The 14,126-nt window shown below is 38.1% G+C and overlaps 1 protein-coding gene across 1 annotated transcript in view; it reads right to left on the bottom strand.

The window, feature by feature from the left end:
* ACACA (acetyl-CoA carboxylase alpha) overlaps window positions 1-14,126 on the bottom strand; it is a 236,136-nt gene that overhangs the window by 171,715 nt on the left and 50,295 nt on the right. The window contains exons 6-9 of the mRNA XM_081805979.1: window positions 6,352-6,461; window positions 5,463-5,544; window positions 4,408-4,506; window positions 2,822-2,928 (exon numbers count right to left, since the gene is read on the bottom strand). Coding sequence (XP_081662105.1) covers window positions 2,822-2,928; window positions 4,408-4,506; window positions 5,463-5,544; window positions 6,352-6,461 — 398 coding nt within the window. The remainder of the gene's footprint in view (window positions 1-2,821; window positions 2,929-4,407; window positions 4,507-5,462; window positions 5,545-6,351; window positions 6,462-14,126) is intronic.

Consider the following 14,126-nt stretch of genomic DNA (forward strand, 5'->3'; position numbering starts at 1 on the left):
AAGTCTAGAATATACATCAGTGGTGATTTCTAAAAGGAAGATGGGTAGATATACTTCCACTTTTTACTATATTTATTTCTCTATTATTGGAATTATAGTATGTAGGTATTCATGTATTACCTCTAATTTTTATTTTTAAAAAAGGTGTAAGTAGTTCACTTAATAAAATGCTGATGGTCCCAGTACAGCTTCTGACAACATATAAGATTCAACAAATCAGAACTCTTGTGTATCCAGAAATTATTTTCTCACTCAACTTTTTATAAAAGATAAAAATAACAAGACACTAAAATATTAAAAAAAAATTAGAACACTAATTTTCAACACATACTCTAAATGCGGTTTTTGCATTTATAGAATTTAATAATGATCAGGTAACAATCCTAAAACTTTCTGGAAATTATTATATATCTGTTAAGGATGGAGCTAGTTAAATCAAGATATGTCCATCTATTAGAATACTGTGCAAGTATTAAAAGGGATGAGGTGACTTTTACATGTAACAATACAGAAGATGTCCAGATTGTATTGTTATGGCAAAAAGTAAAGTGGGGAAAAGTTAACCAAAATTTAGAATAACTAAGTCATTCCTTTGTTAAAACATTCCAGTGATTTACGGTTTCCATTATAACAATATCTAAACATGTACCAACAGAAAGAAGAGCATTTCAAATGTTGAATTAGTCGATTAAGTACAGTTCCATCTCTTCTAAAATTCTCTTACCTCTATTCACTTCTATGCTTATAAACAGAGTTAGCCTGATGAAATAATGTTATTAAAGAAAGAGCTATCACTGAGTGTTAAGTACCAAAGAATCAGCCACAAATGTGAAAAAGACTTAAAAAAATATATAGGGTAGGGGTCCCTGGGTGGCTCAGTTGTTAAGCGTCTGCCTTCGGCTCAGGTCATGATCCCAGGGTCCCGGGATCGAGCCCCACATCGGGCTCCCCGCTCCGTGGGAAGCCTGCTTCTCCCTCTCCCACTCCCCCTGCTTGTGTTCCCTCTCTCGCTGTGTCTCTGTCAAATAAATAAATAAAATCTTTAAAAAAAAAAAAAATAGGGTGGTCCACATGATGGCAGTAAGAAGGTAGGCCTTGTGTAAAAAGATATGAAGGCTCTAGGCACAGGTCATCCATTCAGAATTTTTTTTTTAAAGATTTTATTTATTTATTTGAGAGAAAGAGTGAGAGAGAGAGAGAGAGGAAGAGCACGAGCAGGGGGAGAGGGAGAAGCAGGCTCTCCACTGAGCAGGAAGCCTGATGCAGGCCTTGATCCCAGGACCCTAGGATCATGACCTGAGCCGAAGGCAAATGCCCAACCGACTGAGCCACCCAGATGCCCCTTTTTAGAATATTTTAGAAGAATTTTAATGTCATGAGGAAAATGCCTATACATAATAAAAAATAGGAAAAGAAACTAGGATTACTAAGTATATATACTAGCAGTATATATACTACTGTATATATATATATATATACAGTAAGACCCTAATTTTATACTTATCATAATTATGAGAATCCATTAATAAAGATGATCACTACATGATAATAATATATACTATGAATCAAAAAAGGCTGAAATAAGATGTATGAATGTGTTATGAACATGTATCTATCTCTGGATGGTGGGTTTATGGGTGGTTTTACCATTATCTCTTTTCTGGCCTTCCAAATTTTCTACCAGAAATTTTTACATTTAAAATTATGATCAGGAAAAAAAAAGGAATTTCAACTGATAAGCAAAATAGCTAGTTCCTTACAAAGGGCTTCTACTCTTTTGCAAGTTACAGCAAATAGAGTATAGTGTTTGCAATTCAATTAGAAATAATTATTCAGGAGATTACGAGAGGCTTAACTTGAAATGCAAACAAAAGAGCAAAATTAGTTGAGCTTTCAGCATCCCTCTTGAATTTATAACATACAAAGTCAAACACAAGTAGTGTGTTTTTCTAAAATAGCCTCTTTCATCATCTACTTGGAAGCATAACTGACACTTCCAACTATTTAAAAAGTGAAAGGGGAACAAAATGGGGAGAACTATAAAAGAAAGAAAAGGCACTATTGGGAGAAAGGATCTCCTTTTGCTTGGGTTCCTGTTTCTACAAGAATGGACAGTAATTAGACACCTTCAGCCTCTCTTGGCTCCCTCCCTCACCCCTCCCCAAGGGAAAAAGAGTGAATGGTGTGATTGGTCAGTTTGGAAGGAGGAACTGAGCATGCAGAGCTCAGCCTCTTGCCCTTTGCAATCAGCCCACTGCACAGAACATATGCTCTTAGTCAGCTCTCAGTGATACAAGAAGCTGAATGGTAAAAAGCTCTGTCTCTGCAGAGGAAAGTCTGTGGTTACTCAGCACCGCAAGTACCCAGCGAGTAAGCATGTTGAACTCCGGCGTTCAGTTTACACACTGAAGCCATTTTCACCAACATCTCCATTTGAAATAAAGCTGACATTTCTCTGTCTGTCTGGCTTCTTAGTTTTGAATTCAAGCAGGCGCAAATGTGTGTTGTGTGTCACTCTGTCCCCTACCCCTGCCACCTCATACACACACTAACAGGTGGTAGAGAGCAGAATCGGTACTCCCTAAAAGCTCTGATTTAGCCACCTAAGAAATGTTCTGTCCAGGTGAGCAGCTTGCTTCAAAACAAATTTAAATTATTTTTGTTAAATCTAAGTCACTTCCTTACTCTATAAACTGTATCTCCGGTTCTTACAACCCCAATGCCATCATGGGTGTATATCATGAACCAGGCTACAAATTACTTTGTTTGTGACTCTAACTGGTCAGTTGAAAGACATCACTCCCTAGAGTTCGTAACCTACCTTCAGCCCATCATCCACATCCTTCACATAACCTTTTTCATATAATTCCTGGGGAACATTTAAGATACGTTTTGAAAAATCATTTTCATGCCAGTCCACACGAAGACCTGTAATAGATAACAGTGACTTAAAAGCTGCTAAAAAAGCTTCTGTTCTTGTCAGTTTTCTGCTATTCCTTCTTTAAAATGCTCTAATATTTATCCAAAATTGAGGGTAAATGTGAGAAAGAACGATGGCATAAAAACCTCATCAGTCCTTGGGGTTAACGATATTTAGCTCTAGCAGGAGCTGGCAACTCGGGTTCTGACCCTGGAAGAAGTCAGGAGAGCTAATAGGGAGGAAACTTATAAAAATGCAAGGACATACAAGACACACACACAAAAAAAGTCAGACTTTTCACAGCAACTCAGCAGGCAAAATACCTTCGATTTGTGTGTTCAGGCCTGCACCAGGGCCAGAGGTCTGGGAAATAATTCAATCTTTATGAGCCCTTAGAAATGGAAATGGCGGTTTTATAGGCCTCAGCAGAGTCATGATTCCATGTTCCCTGAATGTCCCTGTACTCAGCCACAAGGGGAATGCTATAGTCTCTCCATTCAAACAAGAACAAATTCAACCTTTTATTTTAAACTGTTTGACCCAGCAGGTCTGGAGAGGATATTGCAATCCCCCTGGAGAGCCAGAATAACAAGAGTTCAAATCTGTTCAGCCTCAAGACAATGGTCATTCCCATTTAAAAAAGGTTTTACAGTATGTCTGCTCCCTGTGCTGGAGTACTAAAAAAGGCAAGTTCATATTGTTATCAGCTACAATGATTCACACAGCACTCTTTAAGGGATTAGTCAAGTATAAATAATTTTAAGAAAAATTGTATTCTTCTGTATGCCTGGAAGAAAGATTGACTATTGCCCTCATTTTCTGCATCAAGGGCAAAGGAGAGGTTGAATGGTATTGAACAGGCAAAGCAAATCATCAATAGATAGTGGGCTGACATTAAGAAAACACTGGCAGGCAAATATGTGAATAAGTGGGTTTTTAGGTTTTTCTTAGTGATCCAGGTCACCTGCCAGGCAGGTTCAAAGGCCTAATTCCGCCAAAGTCCATCTCTGACAAAGATTCTAGCCTACCCAGAGCAGATCCCAATCTACAGAACCATATGAGTTTTCCTAGAGTTTCTCCAAATTCAAATTAAGTCCCTAGATCACTTAAATCAGAGTTTAGCATCTGTGCACCTGGTACAAAATTTATATTCCTAAGACATGATAAAATCACAGGTGTATTAACTAAGCTAGGAAATACAAGATAGCATAAATCAACCTCGATTCTATTTCTTATCACATATCCGAATACATTTTTTTCCTTTTTTAACAAATTCAATTAGCCAAAAAATAGTACATCATTAGTTTCAGATGTAGTGGTCAATAATTTATCAGTTGCATATAACACCCAGTGCTCATCACATCACATGCCCTCCTTAATGCCCATCACCCAATACATTTTAAATAAACTTAACACCTAGGCCACAGTCCCAAATACCTACTGAGCTTTTCTGCACTTCAAAATACAAACAAGAAATATTTTCTTACCACTGCCACTCCAGGGAAGAGTTGGGATACCTGCAGTTTGAGCCACTATGGAAGATGCAATCTTATCCCCCAAAGCCCACATGGCCTGGCTTGGAGGACCTAAAAACAAGAGAAGAACCCTGACTGTAACATTTTGGCCTCATTTCTGTCACACAGATTTTTGTCTTCTATATAATTATTTTTGTATTTGTCTTATCTCCCCCTACATTACATATCATGGAGATCATGAACTTGATTAGGGGAATTACTATGTTATGACTCAACCAAATGTAGTAAGCTCTTAGCATACAGAGTTCAGTATATATACTGAATTAAATTCCTAACAAATCTAACTGATTTTATCATCGTTCATGATCCAACTTGACCAGATTATCAAAGTCTTTTTTTTTTTTCTTTTTAACGAATCCTAAAATAAGGACTAAAAAGTTTGGGGTTCAAGTCTGAAATATGCCCTCCTTGGTCTTAGGGGAATCCAAAAGGAAGATTTATCTTTAATAGGGTTTACAAAACATAGTCATCATTGTGGAAGGTCTCTGAGATAGAGACAGAAACACTTTGAGCCATATACTCTTGATTTCTCTCTCTGCTATGGGAGAGCAGGAAAGTCAGAAGAAACAGCACTCACTTGCAAGAATATAACCTATATAGTTAAATGTGAAGGTGCTGATTCATATTTAAGGGCACAGTGCTAGGGTATCCTAATACTCAATTAGTTCTGCTATATAAAAAGAGGTCCTTTCTCCATATATTTTCTTAAAATTAATGGCAAAGTTTTAAAAGGCCAGTGTTTTAGAAATCAGAGCCTTCTCCATATCTCATGGAAAAGAACCTGGGGACAGAAAAGACAAGATGAAGAAAGATAAGTAGGATGAAAGAAATAAGGAAGAGAAAAAAAAGAAAAAGGAATGAAGAGGATTACTCTGGGAGTTGCTAATTGAGGAAAAATAAGAGCCCAGTGCATGTTAAACAGAAGAAAAGCAGAATATAGATTGGAATACAGGCAAAACTGACAGGGAGAACCAGAAAGACAGGAAGAGTATGTCAGAAAGCCTTACCCATGAAGGCGATGCCATTTTTCAAAAGAAGTTCTGGGAGTTTGGGATTCTCAGAAGCATGACCCCAGCCAGCCCACACTGCCTATAAGGGAAGATAATATGATTTGTTCTTAAAATTCATACTAAAAAAATACATGATCAACTGTATTACTCTCTACCAAGACTGACCCTACTCCATGAGGTACAATAACTCCACAAGAGCTGAACGCTTAATTCAGCTTCTGTGCTTGATTCTTGGCAAACTTTTTACAGAACAAGAATAAGCAGTCCATTGTGGCAAAACCTCTGAAGAGGTAAAAACCAAGTTGAAGTTGATATTAAGATCCAGCTAGTCTTGCTGCTCTTTAGGAAACTCAATTCATAGCCTTTCCACTAGACTCTATAGAGCCCTTTCTAGAAATATTGGTTTTCTTTCACAGATTCAGTTACTTTGGTCACCCAACTCCACATTTATATCTAGTGGTTATACTGCCATATAAATCTCTAGTTTTTTTCTCTCTGGGCTTAAGGACATTTACACTAAATTTCCTAACACAATATAATAGGGAAGAAATAATCTGCTTCTACACCACCATATTCTGAGGTAAGAATATTCCATTGGAATCAGGAGCTTTTACTTACTTGAAATAGTTTGAAGGTAAAATGGATAACATAAATAATCTCTGAAAGACCGTTACAAACCTTCTGTTTGTATTATGTTTATTTTTGACTCATTCATTTTTTTCCATCTTTCTTTTCCTAATCTGCTATATCCCGTATAAAAAAGCTTTTATCAAACTTTCAACAAAGATGCTTTATATAAAATTTAAACTTCTTCTCTGGATAGCCCCTTGCATCTAACAGTCAAATGGCTAAATCTGGTTTGAAAGGACACACTGGCATTTCTTACTTGTACTGGAATCCTTTTTGCAATATCAAGAATTAATTCCACATTTGCATAGTTGTTGTTGTTTGGTCCTCCTGGCACTGGCACATAGTGATCTGCCATCTTAATGTATTCTGAAAATGCAAGCAAATTAATAGAGAACACATGCTTTATTTTCAGAAATATAACAGCAGAGCAAAACTCTGTAAAGGACAGATACCATCACAGGTGACGACAGGACAAACTGTGTTAACGGGGTAAGTCCCAGGACCATTTAGTTAGAGGCTCTGACTTTATGAAGTCACAGGCACTAACATGTGCTAATCTCATATTTAGGAAGCTCTTATACTAAAACAACAGTTCTCAAACATTTCATTATGTAACCTTTTAGAAAGGTCTTTAAGATGTCTGTATCGAGGATGGCACTTAGAGGCCCCTGTACAATTATTCTAGTCTGATAAAAAGTTTTAGTCCTGACAGTCTTTATCGTCAACTTGCACTGTACTCTGAGAAAGCCCTTTTACTGGTGCAGAGCCGGGACAAACTGGGAAGGGAGGGGAGATCCTGAAGGGCTTGCAGACTGGCTGAACAGGAAAGGTCAGTTACAGGCATCTACCAAGTGCTTGAAGAGAGTTTATCTGGAATGTTGGAGATACTGCATATTTGAAAGACACTTTTAAAAGATACCTTCTTTTGCTCCCTACATTTTTTTTGCCCAGGGTCCCCCGATGTCTCTCTCTTCCTATTCTGGCAGCAACTGTAGAAGAGCAGCTAAGGACACAGTGACTATACTAAGCAGTTTACATATATTATGTAATACTCAAAATTCCTACAAGTGACAGGTATTATTGGCACCTAGTTTACAGGAAATTGGCTTGGAGCAGTCAAGTAACTTGCTCAAGGTCCATCTCTACCATATTTATTAATGCTTCTTCTACCTTGTTCTTAATTTTTAAAGGTTTCATGTCCTTCTAAAAAAAAATTTCAAAGTAAGATACAAAGGCCTAAAGTTTGTTCAAAAGAAAGACAGGTTTATTGTTCTCTTTGACAATAAAAGGGAGAGCATGTTAATTACAAAAAAAAAAAAAAAAAAGGTAATATATCAGGATGTAATGCTATTTTTTAACAGCTAAAATCACTCATTTTCCCACCACTCAAAGATAATCAGTTCATGCTTTGTTGTACTAGAAACCAAAAACTGTTAACCAGTCTAACAATATATTGTGGGTATCTTCCCATACATGACAAAAAAGGTATACTTGATAATATATATATTTAACATTTTAGATATATTTAATATATACTTGATATTTCAATGGATGTCTACTATTCCATAATGTCACAATAGTCCATAATTCATTTAACCACTAACTTATTGTTGGACATATGGGTCATTAATAATTTGGAAAATATTAAAATAATGCAATGATGAATATCCTTTTACTACTGTCTAATTATACCCACAGGATACATTCCTAGAAGTACAAGTACTAGGTCAAAAGGTTTCCACCGGGGGCACCTGGGTGGCTCAGTCGTTAAGCGTCTGCCTTCGGCTCAGGTCATGATCCCGGGGGTCCTGGGATCGAGCCCCACATCAGGATCCCTGCTCAGCGGGAAGCCCGCTTCTCCCTCTCCCACTCCCCCTGCCTGTATTCCTGCTATCGCTGGGTCTCTCTGTCAAATAAATAAGAATCTTAAAAAAAAAAAAAAAAAAGGTTTCCACATTTTCACTTGATCTTAGCCAAAAGGCCAAGAAGCTTATAAGGTTTCCACATTTTCAAAGATTGAATCACATTAGACTCTCATCAGCAACATGGATGACAAATTATCTGTACTCTAATCTAAATTAGATATTATCACTCATTTATTTTTTTTAAGATTTTATTTATTTATTTGAGAGAGTGAGCAAGAGAGAGCAAGAGTGGGCAGAGGGAGAGGGAGAGGGAGAAGCAGGCTCCCCACTGAGCAGGGAGCCCGACGGACGCGGGGCTCGATCCAGGCTCCTGGGATCACGACCTGAGCCCAAGGCAGACACTTAACTGACTGAGCCACCCAGGTGCCCCTTATCACTCTTTTAAATTTTACCAGTCTTATAAACTAAAAAATCCCAATCGACTACTGTTTTGGTTTGCATTTCTTTGATTACCATTAGTATCAAATTTCTTCTCATGTGTTTATTGTTCCTTTTTCATTCTTTTATTAACTACCTAGTTCATGTTCTTGGTTCGTTTTCTACTGAAGGGTGTCATTTTCTCTATTATAGGTAGACACTCTTTGCTGCAAAATGTTTTTCCAGATTACTATTTGTCTTTAACTTTTCTTTCTTTTTTTTATTTGCTAAATAAAAATTTTTATATAGTCAAATCCATCTAACTTTTCTACTGTGGTTTAGTCTTTTCTGAAGTTCTGTAGCCCTGGGTACAGAAAAAAAAAGTTACATTAATTGCTGACCTACATCACACATGCACATGCACACAAACACAGTCTACAAAGGTACTGTGGTCACCAACCAACAACGGTTCAGAGTTCTACACCTATCAGTTTTCTATTATCATGACTGCAGACCCTTAAGGGAAGCCCTGGTAAATAGAAGAAGAAAGCACATCTTATTCACACAGCTTGGACTTCTTCATCGTCTCCTGGTTCCCACAGTTGCCATAATTACCACCAGATATGCTAAAGAATACTCACAAATGAACAAAACTTCCCTCAAAAGAGAACCCTTGGCTCTTTACCACAGATTACACTAATCATCCACATCTCCAACTTTCCCAGTAATGAGCATAACATAAAAATATGCACCTGGGTTGATTATTACCACCCTCATTTAACCTGTCAAGTATGCCTGCTCCCCCCCGCCCCACTCCAGGTCTCAGAGGATAAAGTCCTCTCCTCATGTGAATAACCAACTCTTCCATAAGCCTCCTTCTTCATAATCTTTTAAATTACAAAAGTAATTTGTGTTTTACACTGGATTCCTATGTGACTGCACAGTGGTACAAGTTTACTAAAACTCAGAACTGTGAACTTTTTATGGCACATAAATTATATTCAGGAAAGGTACTAAAATAATTAACATAATAGAAAAGTTAGAAAAAAGGAAAAATCATCCAAAATACTAATTCCTTAATTCAATACCACTAGTATTATAATCCTCCTGAAGTTCTATTTTTCAAATAACTTTTAAAGAAATCATAAAATTGTATAAACTCTTTGTAAAAAAGTTAGAAAAAGCAGAAACAGAAATAAAAACACCCCAAAATACCACCCTGAAAGACAACTAGTATTGCTGTTGGTATATGCCATTATACCTTTGTTTTTCTGACTATATGCAATGTATTTATTCCCTATTATTATGTCACCCTATAGCTAACTTTTTTCTTTGCAACAGTGATGGACAGACACATTGTCTGTTCCCATGATCCCAGTTTCCAGGTCTTCATACCTTAAGGAATCCCCCTCTCCTTGGGTGTGAGCAGATCTATAACTTGCTTCTAGCCAAGAGAATATGGCAAGGACAGGGAGCTGTCACTTCTATAACATTACATAAGAAAGTAACCGATCTTACTAGAAGACTCTCCCTTGGTGGCTTTGACGTAGCAGGCAGTCATTTTGGGAAGGCCCACATGACAAGGAGTCAAGGGTAGTTTTTTTTTTGCCAATAACCAGCTAAACATTCAGGCCCTCAGTCTAACAGCCCATAGAAAACTGAAAGCTGCCAACAACCACCTGAGTTTGAAAGTAAGTCCATCCCAAGTCAAGCCTCAGATGAGACTGCAGATCCAGGTGACAACTGATTGTAGTCTTATGATACCTGAAGCAGAAGACCCAGCTAAGCCACATTCTGACCTACAGAAACTGTGAACTAATGACTTGCTTTAAGCTACCAAGTTTATGGTAATATTGTTACACAAAAATAGATAAATAATGTAGCAATTTATTAGACTGCATTTTAGACCAACAAATGTTATTCCACAACATTATTTTTTAATGTCTGCATGGTACTTCACAGAATTGGTGCACATTTTATGTAACTAATCCATTCATGTTGGACACTTAAATTACTCCCCCAGTTTCTCATTTTTTTTTTTAAAGATCTTATTTATTTGTCAGAGAGAGCACGCACAAGCAGTGGGAGTGGCAGGCAGAGGGAGAAGCAGGCTCCCCGCTGAGCAGGGAGCCCGATGCGGGACTCGATCCCAGGACCCTGGGATCATGATCTGAGCCAAAGGCAGATGCTTAACCGACTGAGCCACCCAGGCGTCCCAGTTTCTCATTATTTTAAGTAACACTATAATGAAAATATATCTTTGTATGAATACATCTGCCCCATTACTGATTTTTTTTTTAAAGATTTTATTTATTTGACAGAGAGAGACACAGCGAGAGAGGGAACACAAGCAGGGGGAGTGGGAGAGGGAGAAGCAGGCTTCCCGCCAAGCAGGGAGCCTGATGCGGGGCTCGATCCCAGGGCCCTGGGATCACGACCCAAGCCGAAGGCAGACGCTTAATGACTGAGCCACCCAGGCGCCCCCCACTACTGATTTTTTTGTTCCTCAGAATAAATACCAGGGAATATGCTTATTTTTGTCCACTTGTGCTCTAGACCACATCCCCTTCTACCTCCTCCAGGTCCCTATGCACTTCCACTCCTTTCCTTCTTTGGTTCCTTCCTCTTGAACTATAAACATTCCCAAGTCTCTTTCACTCTTAAAAATAAAAATCCTCCCTGACCCTGGATTTCACTTGAGTTACTACCTTTTCTTCTTCCCTTCTCATTCAAAATTCTTTAAAAAAAATCTGTCTATATTGGCTATCTCCATGTCACTTCCCATTCATTCCTTAACGTCCTCTATTATCTGCACATTCATATTGTTCCACTGAAACTATTCTTGCAAACGCTACCATGATTTCCTAATTACTGGACAGGTTCTATTCCTACTTCATTGGATTGCCGACTCATTTGGCCCTTCCTTATGGAAATTCTTTTCCTCTCTTCTGTTTCTTCTCTGTCTCCAGTTATCTTTTCTCAGCACTGTTTATGGGCCGATCTTCCTGAGTCTATCCCTAAAATCTTACTCATCTATAAAATTCATCCTTAGCCCTCTTCTTTTCATTTTCTACCTGTTCTTTGAGCTTGGGGGTAGTGTTAACTACTATATGTTTGCTGATAATGTAGACTCTTAGTCTCCAGCTCTCATTATTTCTAAATTCTGGAAGGATATATCCAACTTTTTACAGGATTTGTAGGATTTGCTTATACAGAAGTACTCCAAATCTCATTTGTCTACCCCCACAAAGAACCTTCCTCTTCTGGCTACGTTATTATTTTGCCCTTGTTGATGATACTGGCATCTGCCTTGTCAACCAAATTAGAAACCTAACAGTAATCATCAACTCTTCACTCTATCACCAAATCTTGCTAATTTTACCTCCTAAGCCTCTAAACCATCCCTTTCTTCTCTCTTCTCAGCCTCATCATGTTCTGTAGTACTGCCTTCCACAAATGGATCTTCCAAGATGCTATCTGAATTGTCCATCTAACTGCTTACGTTTCAAGAAAAGAAAAAGTACCTTTAAGAGATACACACTGAGGGGCGCCTGGGTGGCTCAGTTGGTTAAGCGACTGCCTTCGGCTCAGGTCATGATCCTGGAGTCCCCGGATCGAGTCCCATGTCGGGCTCCTTGCTCAGCAGGGGGTCTGCTTCTCCCTCTGACCCTCCCCCCTCTCATGTGCTCTCTCTCTCTCAAATAAATAAAATCTTTAAAAAAAAAAAAAAGAGATACACACTGAAATACTTACAGATGAAATAATATATCTAGGATTTGTTTCAGAAATTATGTGTGGAGTGGGGAGGAGGTGAAAGTAAAGATGAAACAAGATTGACCATGAGTTGATAATAGATGATGCTGGATGATAGGTAAATAAGAAGGGATTCATTATACTCTTCGACTTTTGAATTGTTAAAAACAACAACTAATCCATTTAAAATGCCAATCCTTTAATGTCCAACACACACACACACACACACACACACACACACCTAAAAAAATAAAGTCTATGCTCCTGAGGATAAAAATCAACGCCCTCAGGTGCCTGGGTGGCTCAGTTGGTTAAGCAACTGCCTTCGGCTCAGGTCATGATCCTGGAGTCCCAGGATCGAGTCCCGCATCAGGCTCCCTGCTCGGCAGGGAGTCTGCTTCTCCTTCTGACCCTCCTCCCTCTCATGCTGTCTCTCATTCTCTCTGTCTCAAATAAATAAAATCTTTAAAAAAAAAAAAAAAAAATCAATGCCCTCCTTGAGAAATATTAGCTCACATCTTAAACTTTAACAAGTATACTTGTAGGTTCCAGCAAACCATTGTGTCATGCCTTCATACATTTGCATAGACTGTTCTTTTCTACCTGGAACGCCCTGCCTGGAATGTCATATTGACTGCTTCACTAATCCTTGCTCATTCTTGGCTAGGCGTAACTTCTTTTAGAGAGCATTCTCTTAACCCTGCTACCAAGAGCAGGGGTTAGAGGTAAGATGCCTCAGCTCTGTGTTCTCACAGTACCCTGTGCATATTTGTATTATAACACTTACCTCACTGTATTGAAATTATTTGTTTCCTAGAGCAAGATCACATTTTATTCAACTATGGGTCTCCATGTTCACTGAGTAAATAAATAAATCAATTAATAGGAAACAGATGAGGAAAAAGAAATCATGCAAGGTAGTTTTATGTTTATCACAGACAATTTCATCTTTATAAGTATCCAGTATATTAGACATTATGATCTTCCTTTTACAGATACAAAAATTGTGGTTCAGAGATGTTAAAGGGTCAAACTAAATGATTTTACATAATAACATATGCTTTCCAATAAAATGGTATCTTATCTGTTTCTAAATAAGATAATATAATAATCCCTACTCCTTAAGAATAGTCTTAACATCATTGTCTCAATAGAGAGAGAACATACACAGACCAAAATAGGTTTAAAAAGATAGCTCCTTAAAGAGCTAATGTTATCTGTGGGTACTCTACCTTAGAGATTATACCTTAGCAATAAAAAGTACGGAGAGGAAAGACTAGCCATATTGTCTCAGCTATCCTAACAGTCTTTATCTACAACTCTCAGATGGAAGGCCATCTGAGGAGAGAGAATATGCAGAAAAGCTTGCAGGATAAAACCCACTTGGGTTCCTCAGAAGGAGGGCAAAAAATAATCTTAACCCTAAGATTCTCTAAAATTCAATGTAGCTTAGCTTGTAAGTGAAATAGCCATTTCCTTCCAAATCTTTCCACTTACACATGCTAAAGTATATAGCTTAGCAAATACTTGTCACTAGAAGGGCAGACCTGGAAACCCCAAAAAACACTGGTTAAATGTCCACTTATTTTTACTTAGAACACAGGAGACTGTGTTGAGGTTAAATATAGTACAATCACTTGTATATGCCTATTATTGACACTTTTTTAAAGCGAAATCCTTGGGTTTGGGAATCCCCCTAAGTTAACATTCTCCTACTTAAGACTTTGCTATTCCAATGCTTTATGCTCATGGGTGATGCTTTCCTTTTTTTTAAGATTTTATTTATTTGAGAGAGAGAGTGAGAGAGAGCACAAGAGTTGGGTGAGGGGCAGAGGGAGAAGCAGACTCCCGGCTGAGCAGGGAGCCCGATGCGGGGCTCGATCCCAGGACCCTGGGATCATGACCCGAGCCAAAGGCAGACGCTTAACCAACTGAGCCACCCAGGCGCCCAAGGGTGATGCTTTCTTTTTTTTTTTTTTTTTATTCTTATGTTAAT

This window comes from Leptonychotes weddellii, chromosome 15 (genome assembly GCF_054177405.1).
Source record: "Leptonychotes weddellii isolate Sample4059 chromosome 15, ASM5417740v2, whole genome shotgun sequence".
NCBI classification, from domain to species: Eukaryota; Metazoa; Chordata; class Mammalia; order Carnivora; family Phocidae; genus Leptonychotes; species Leptonychotes weddellii.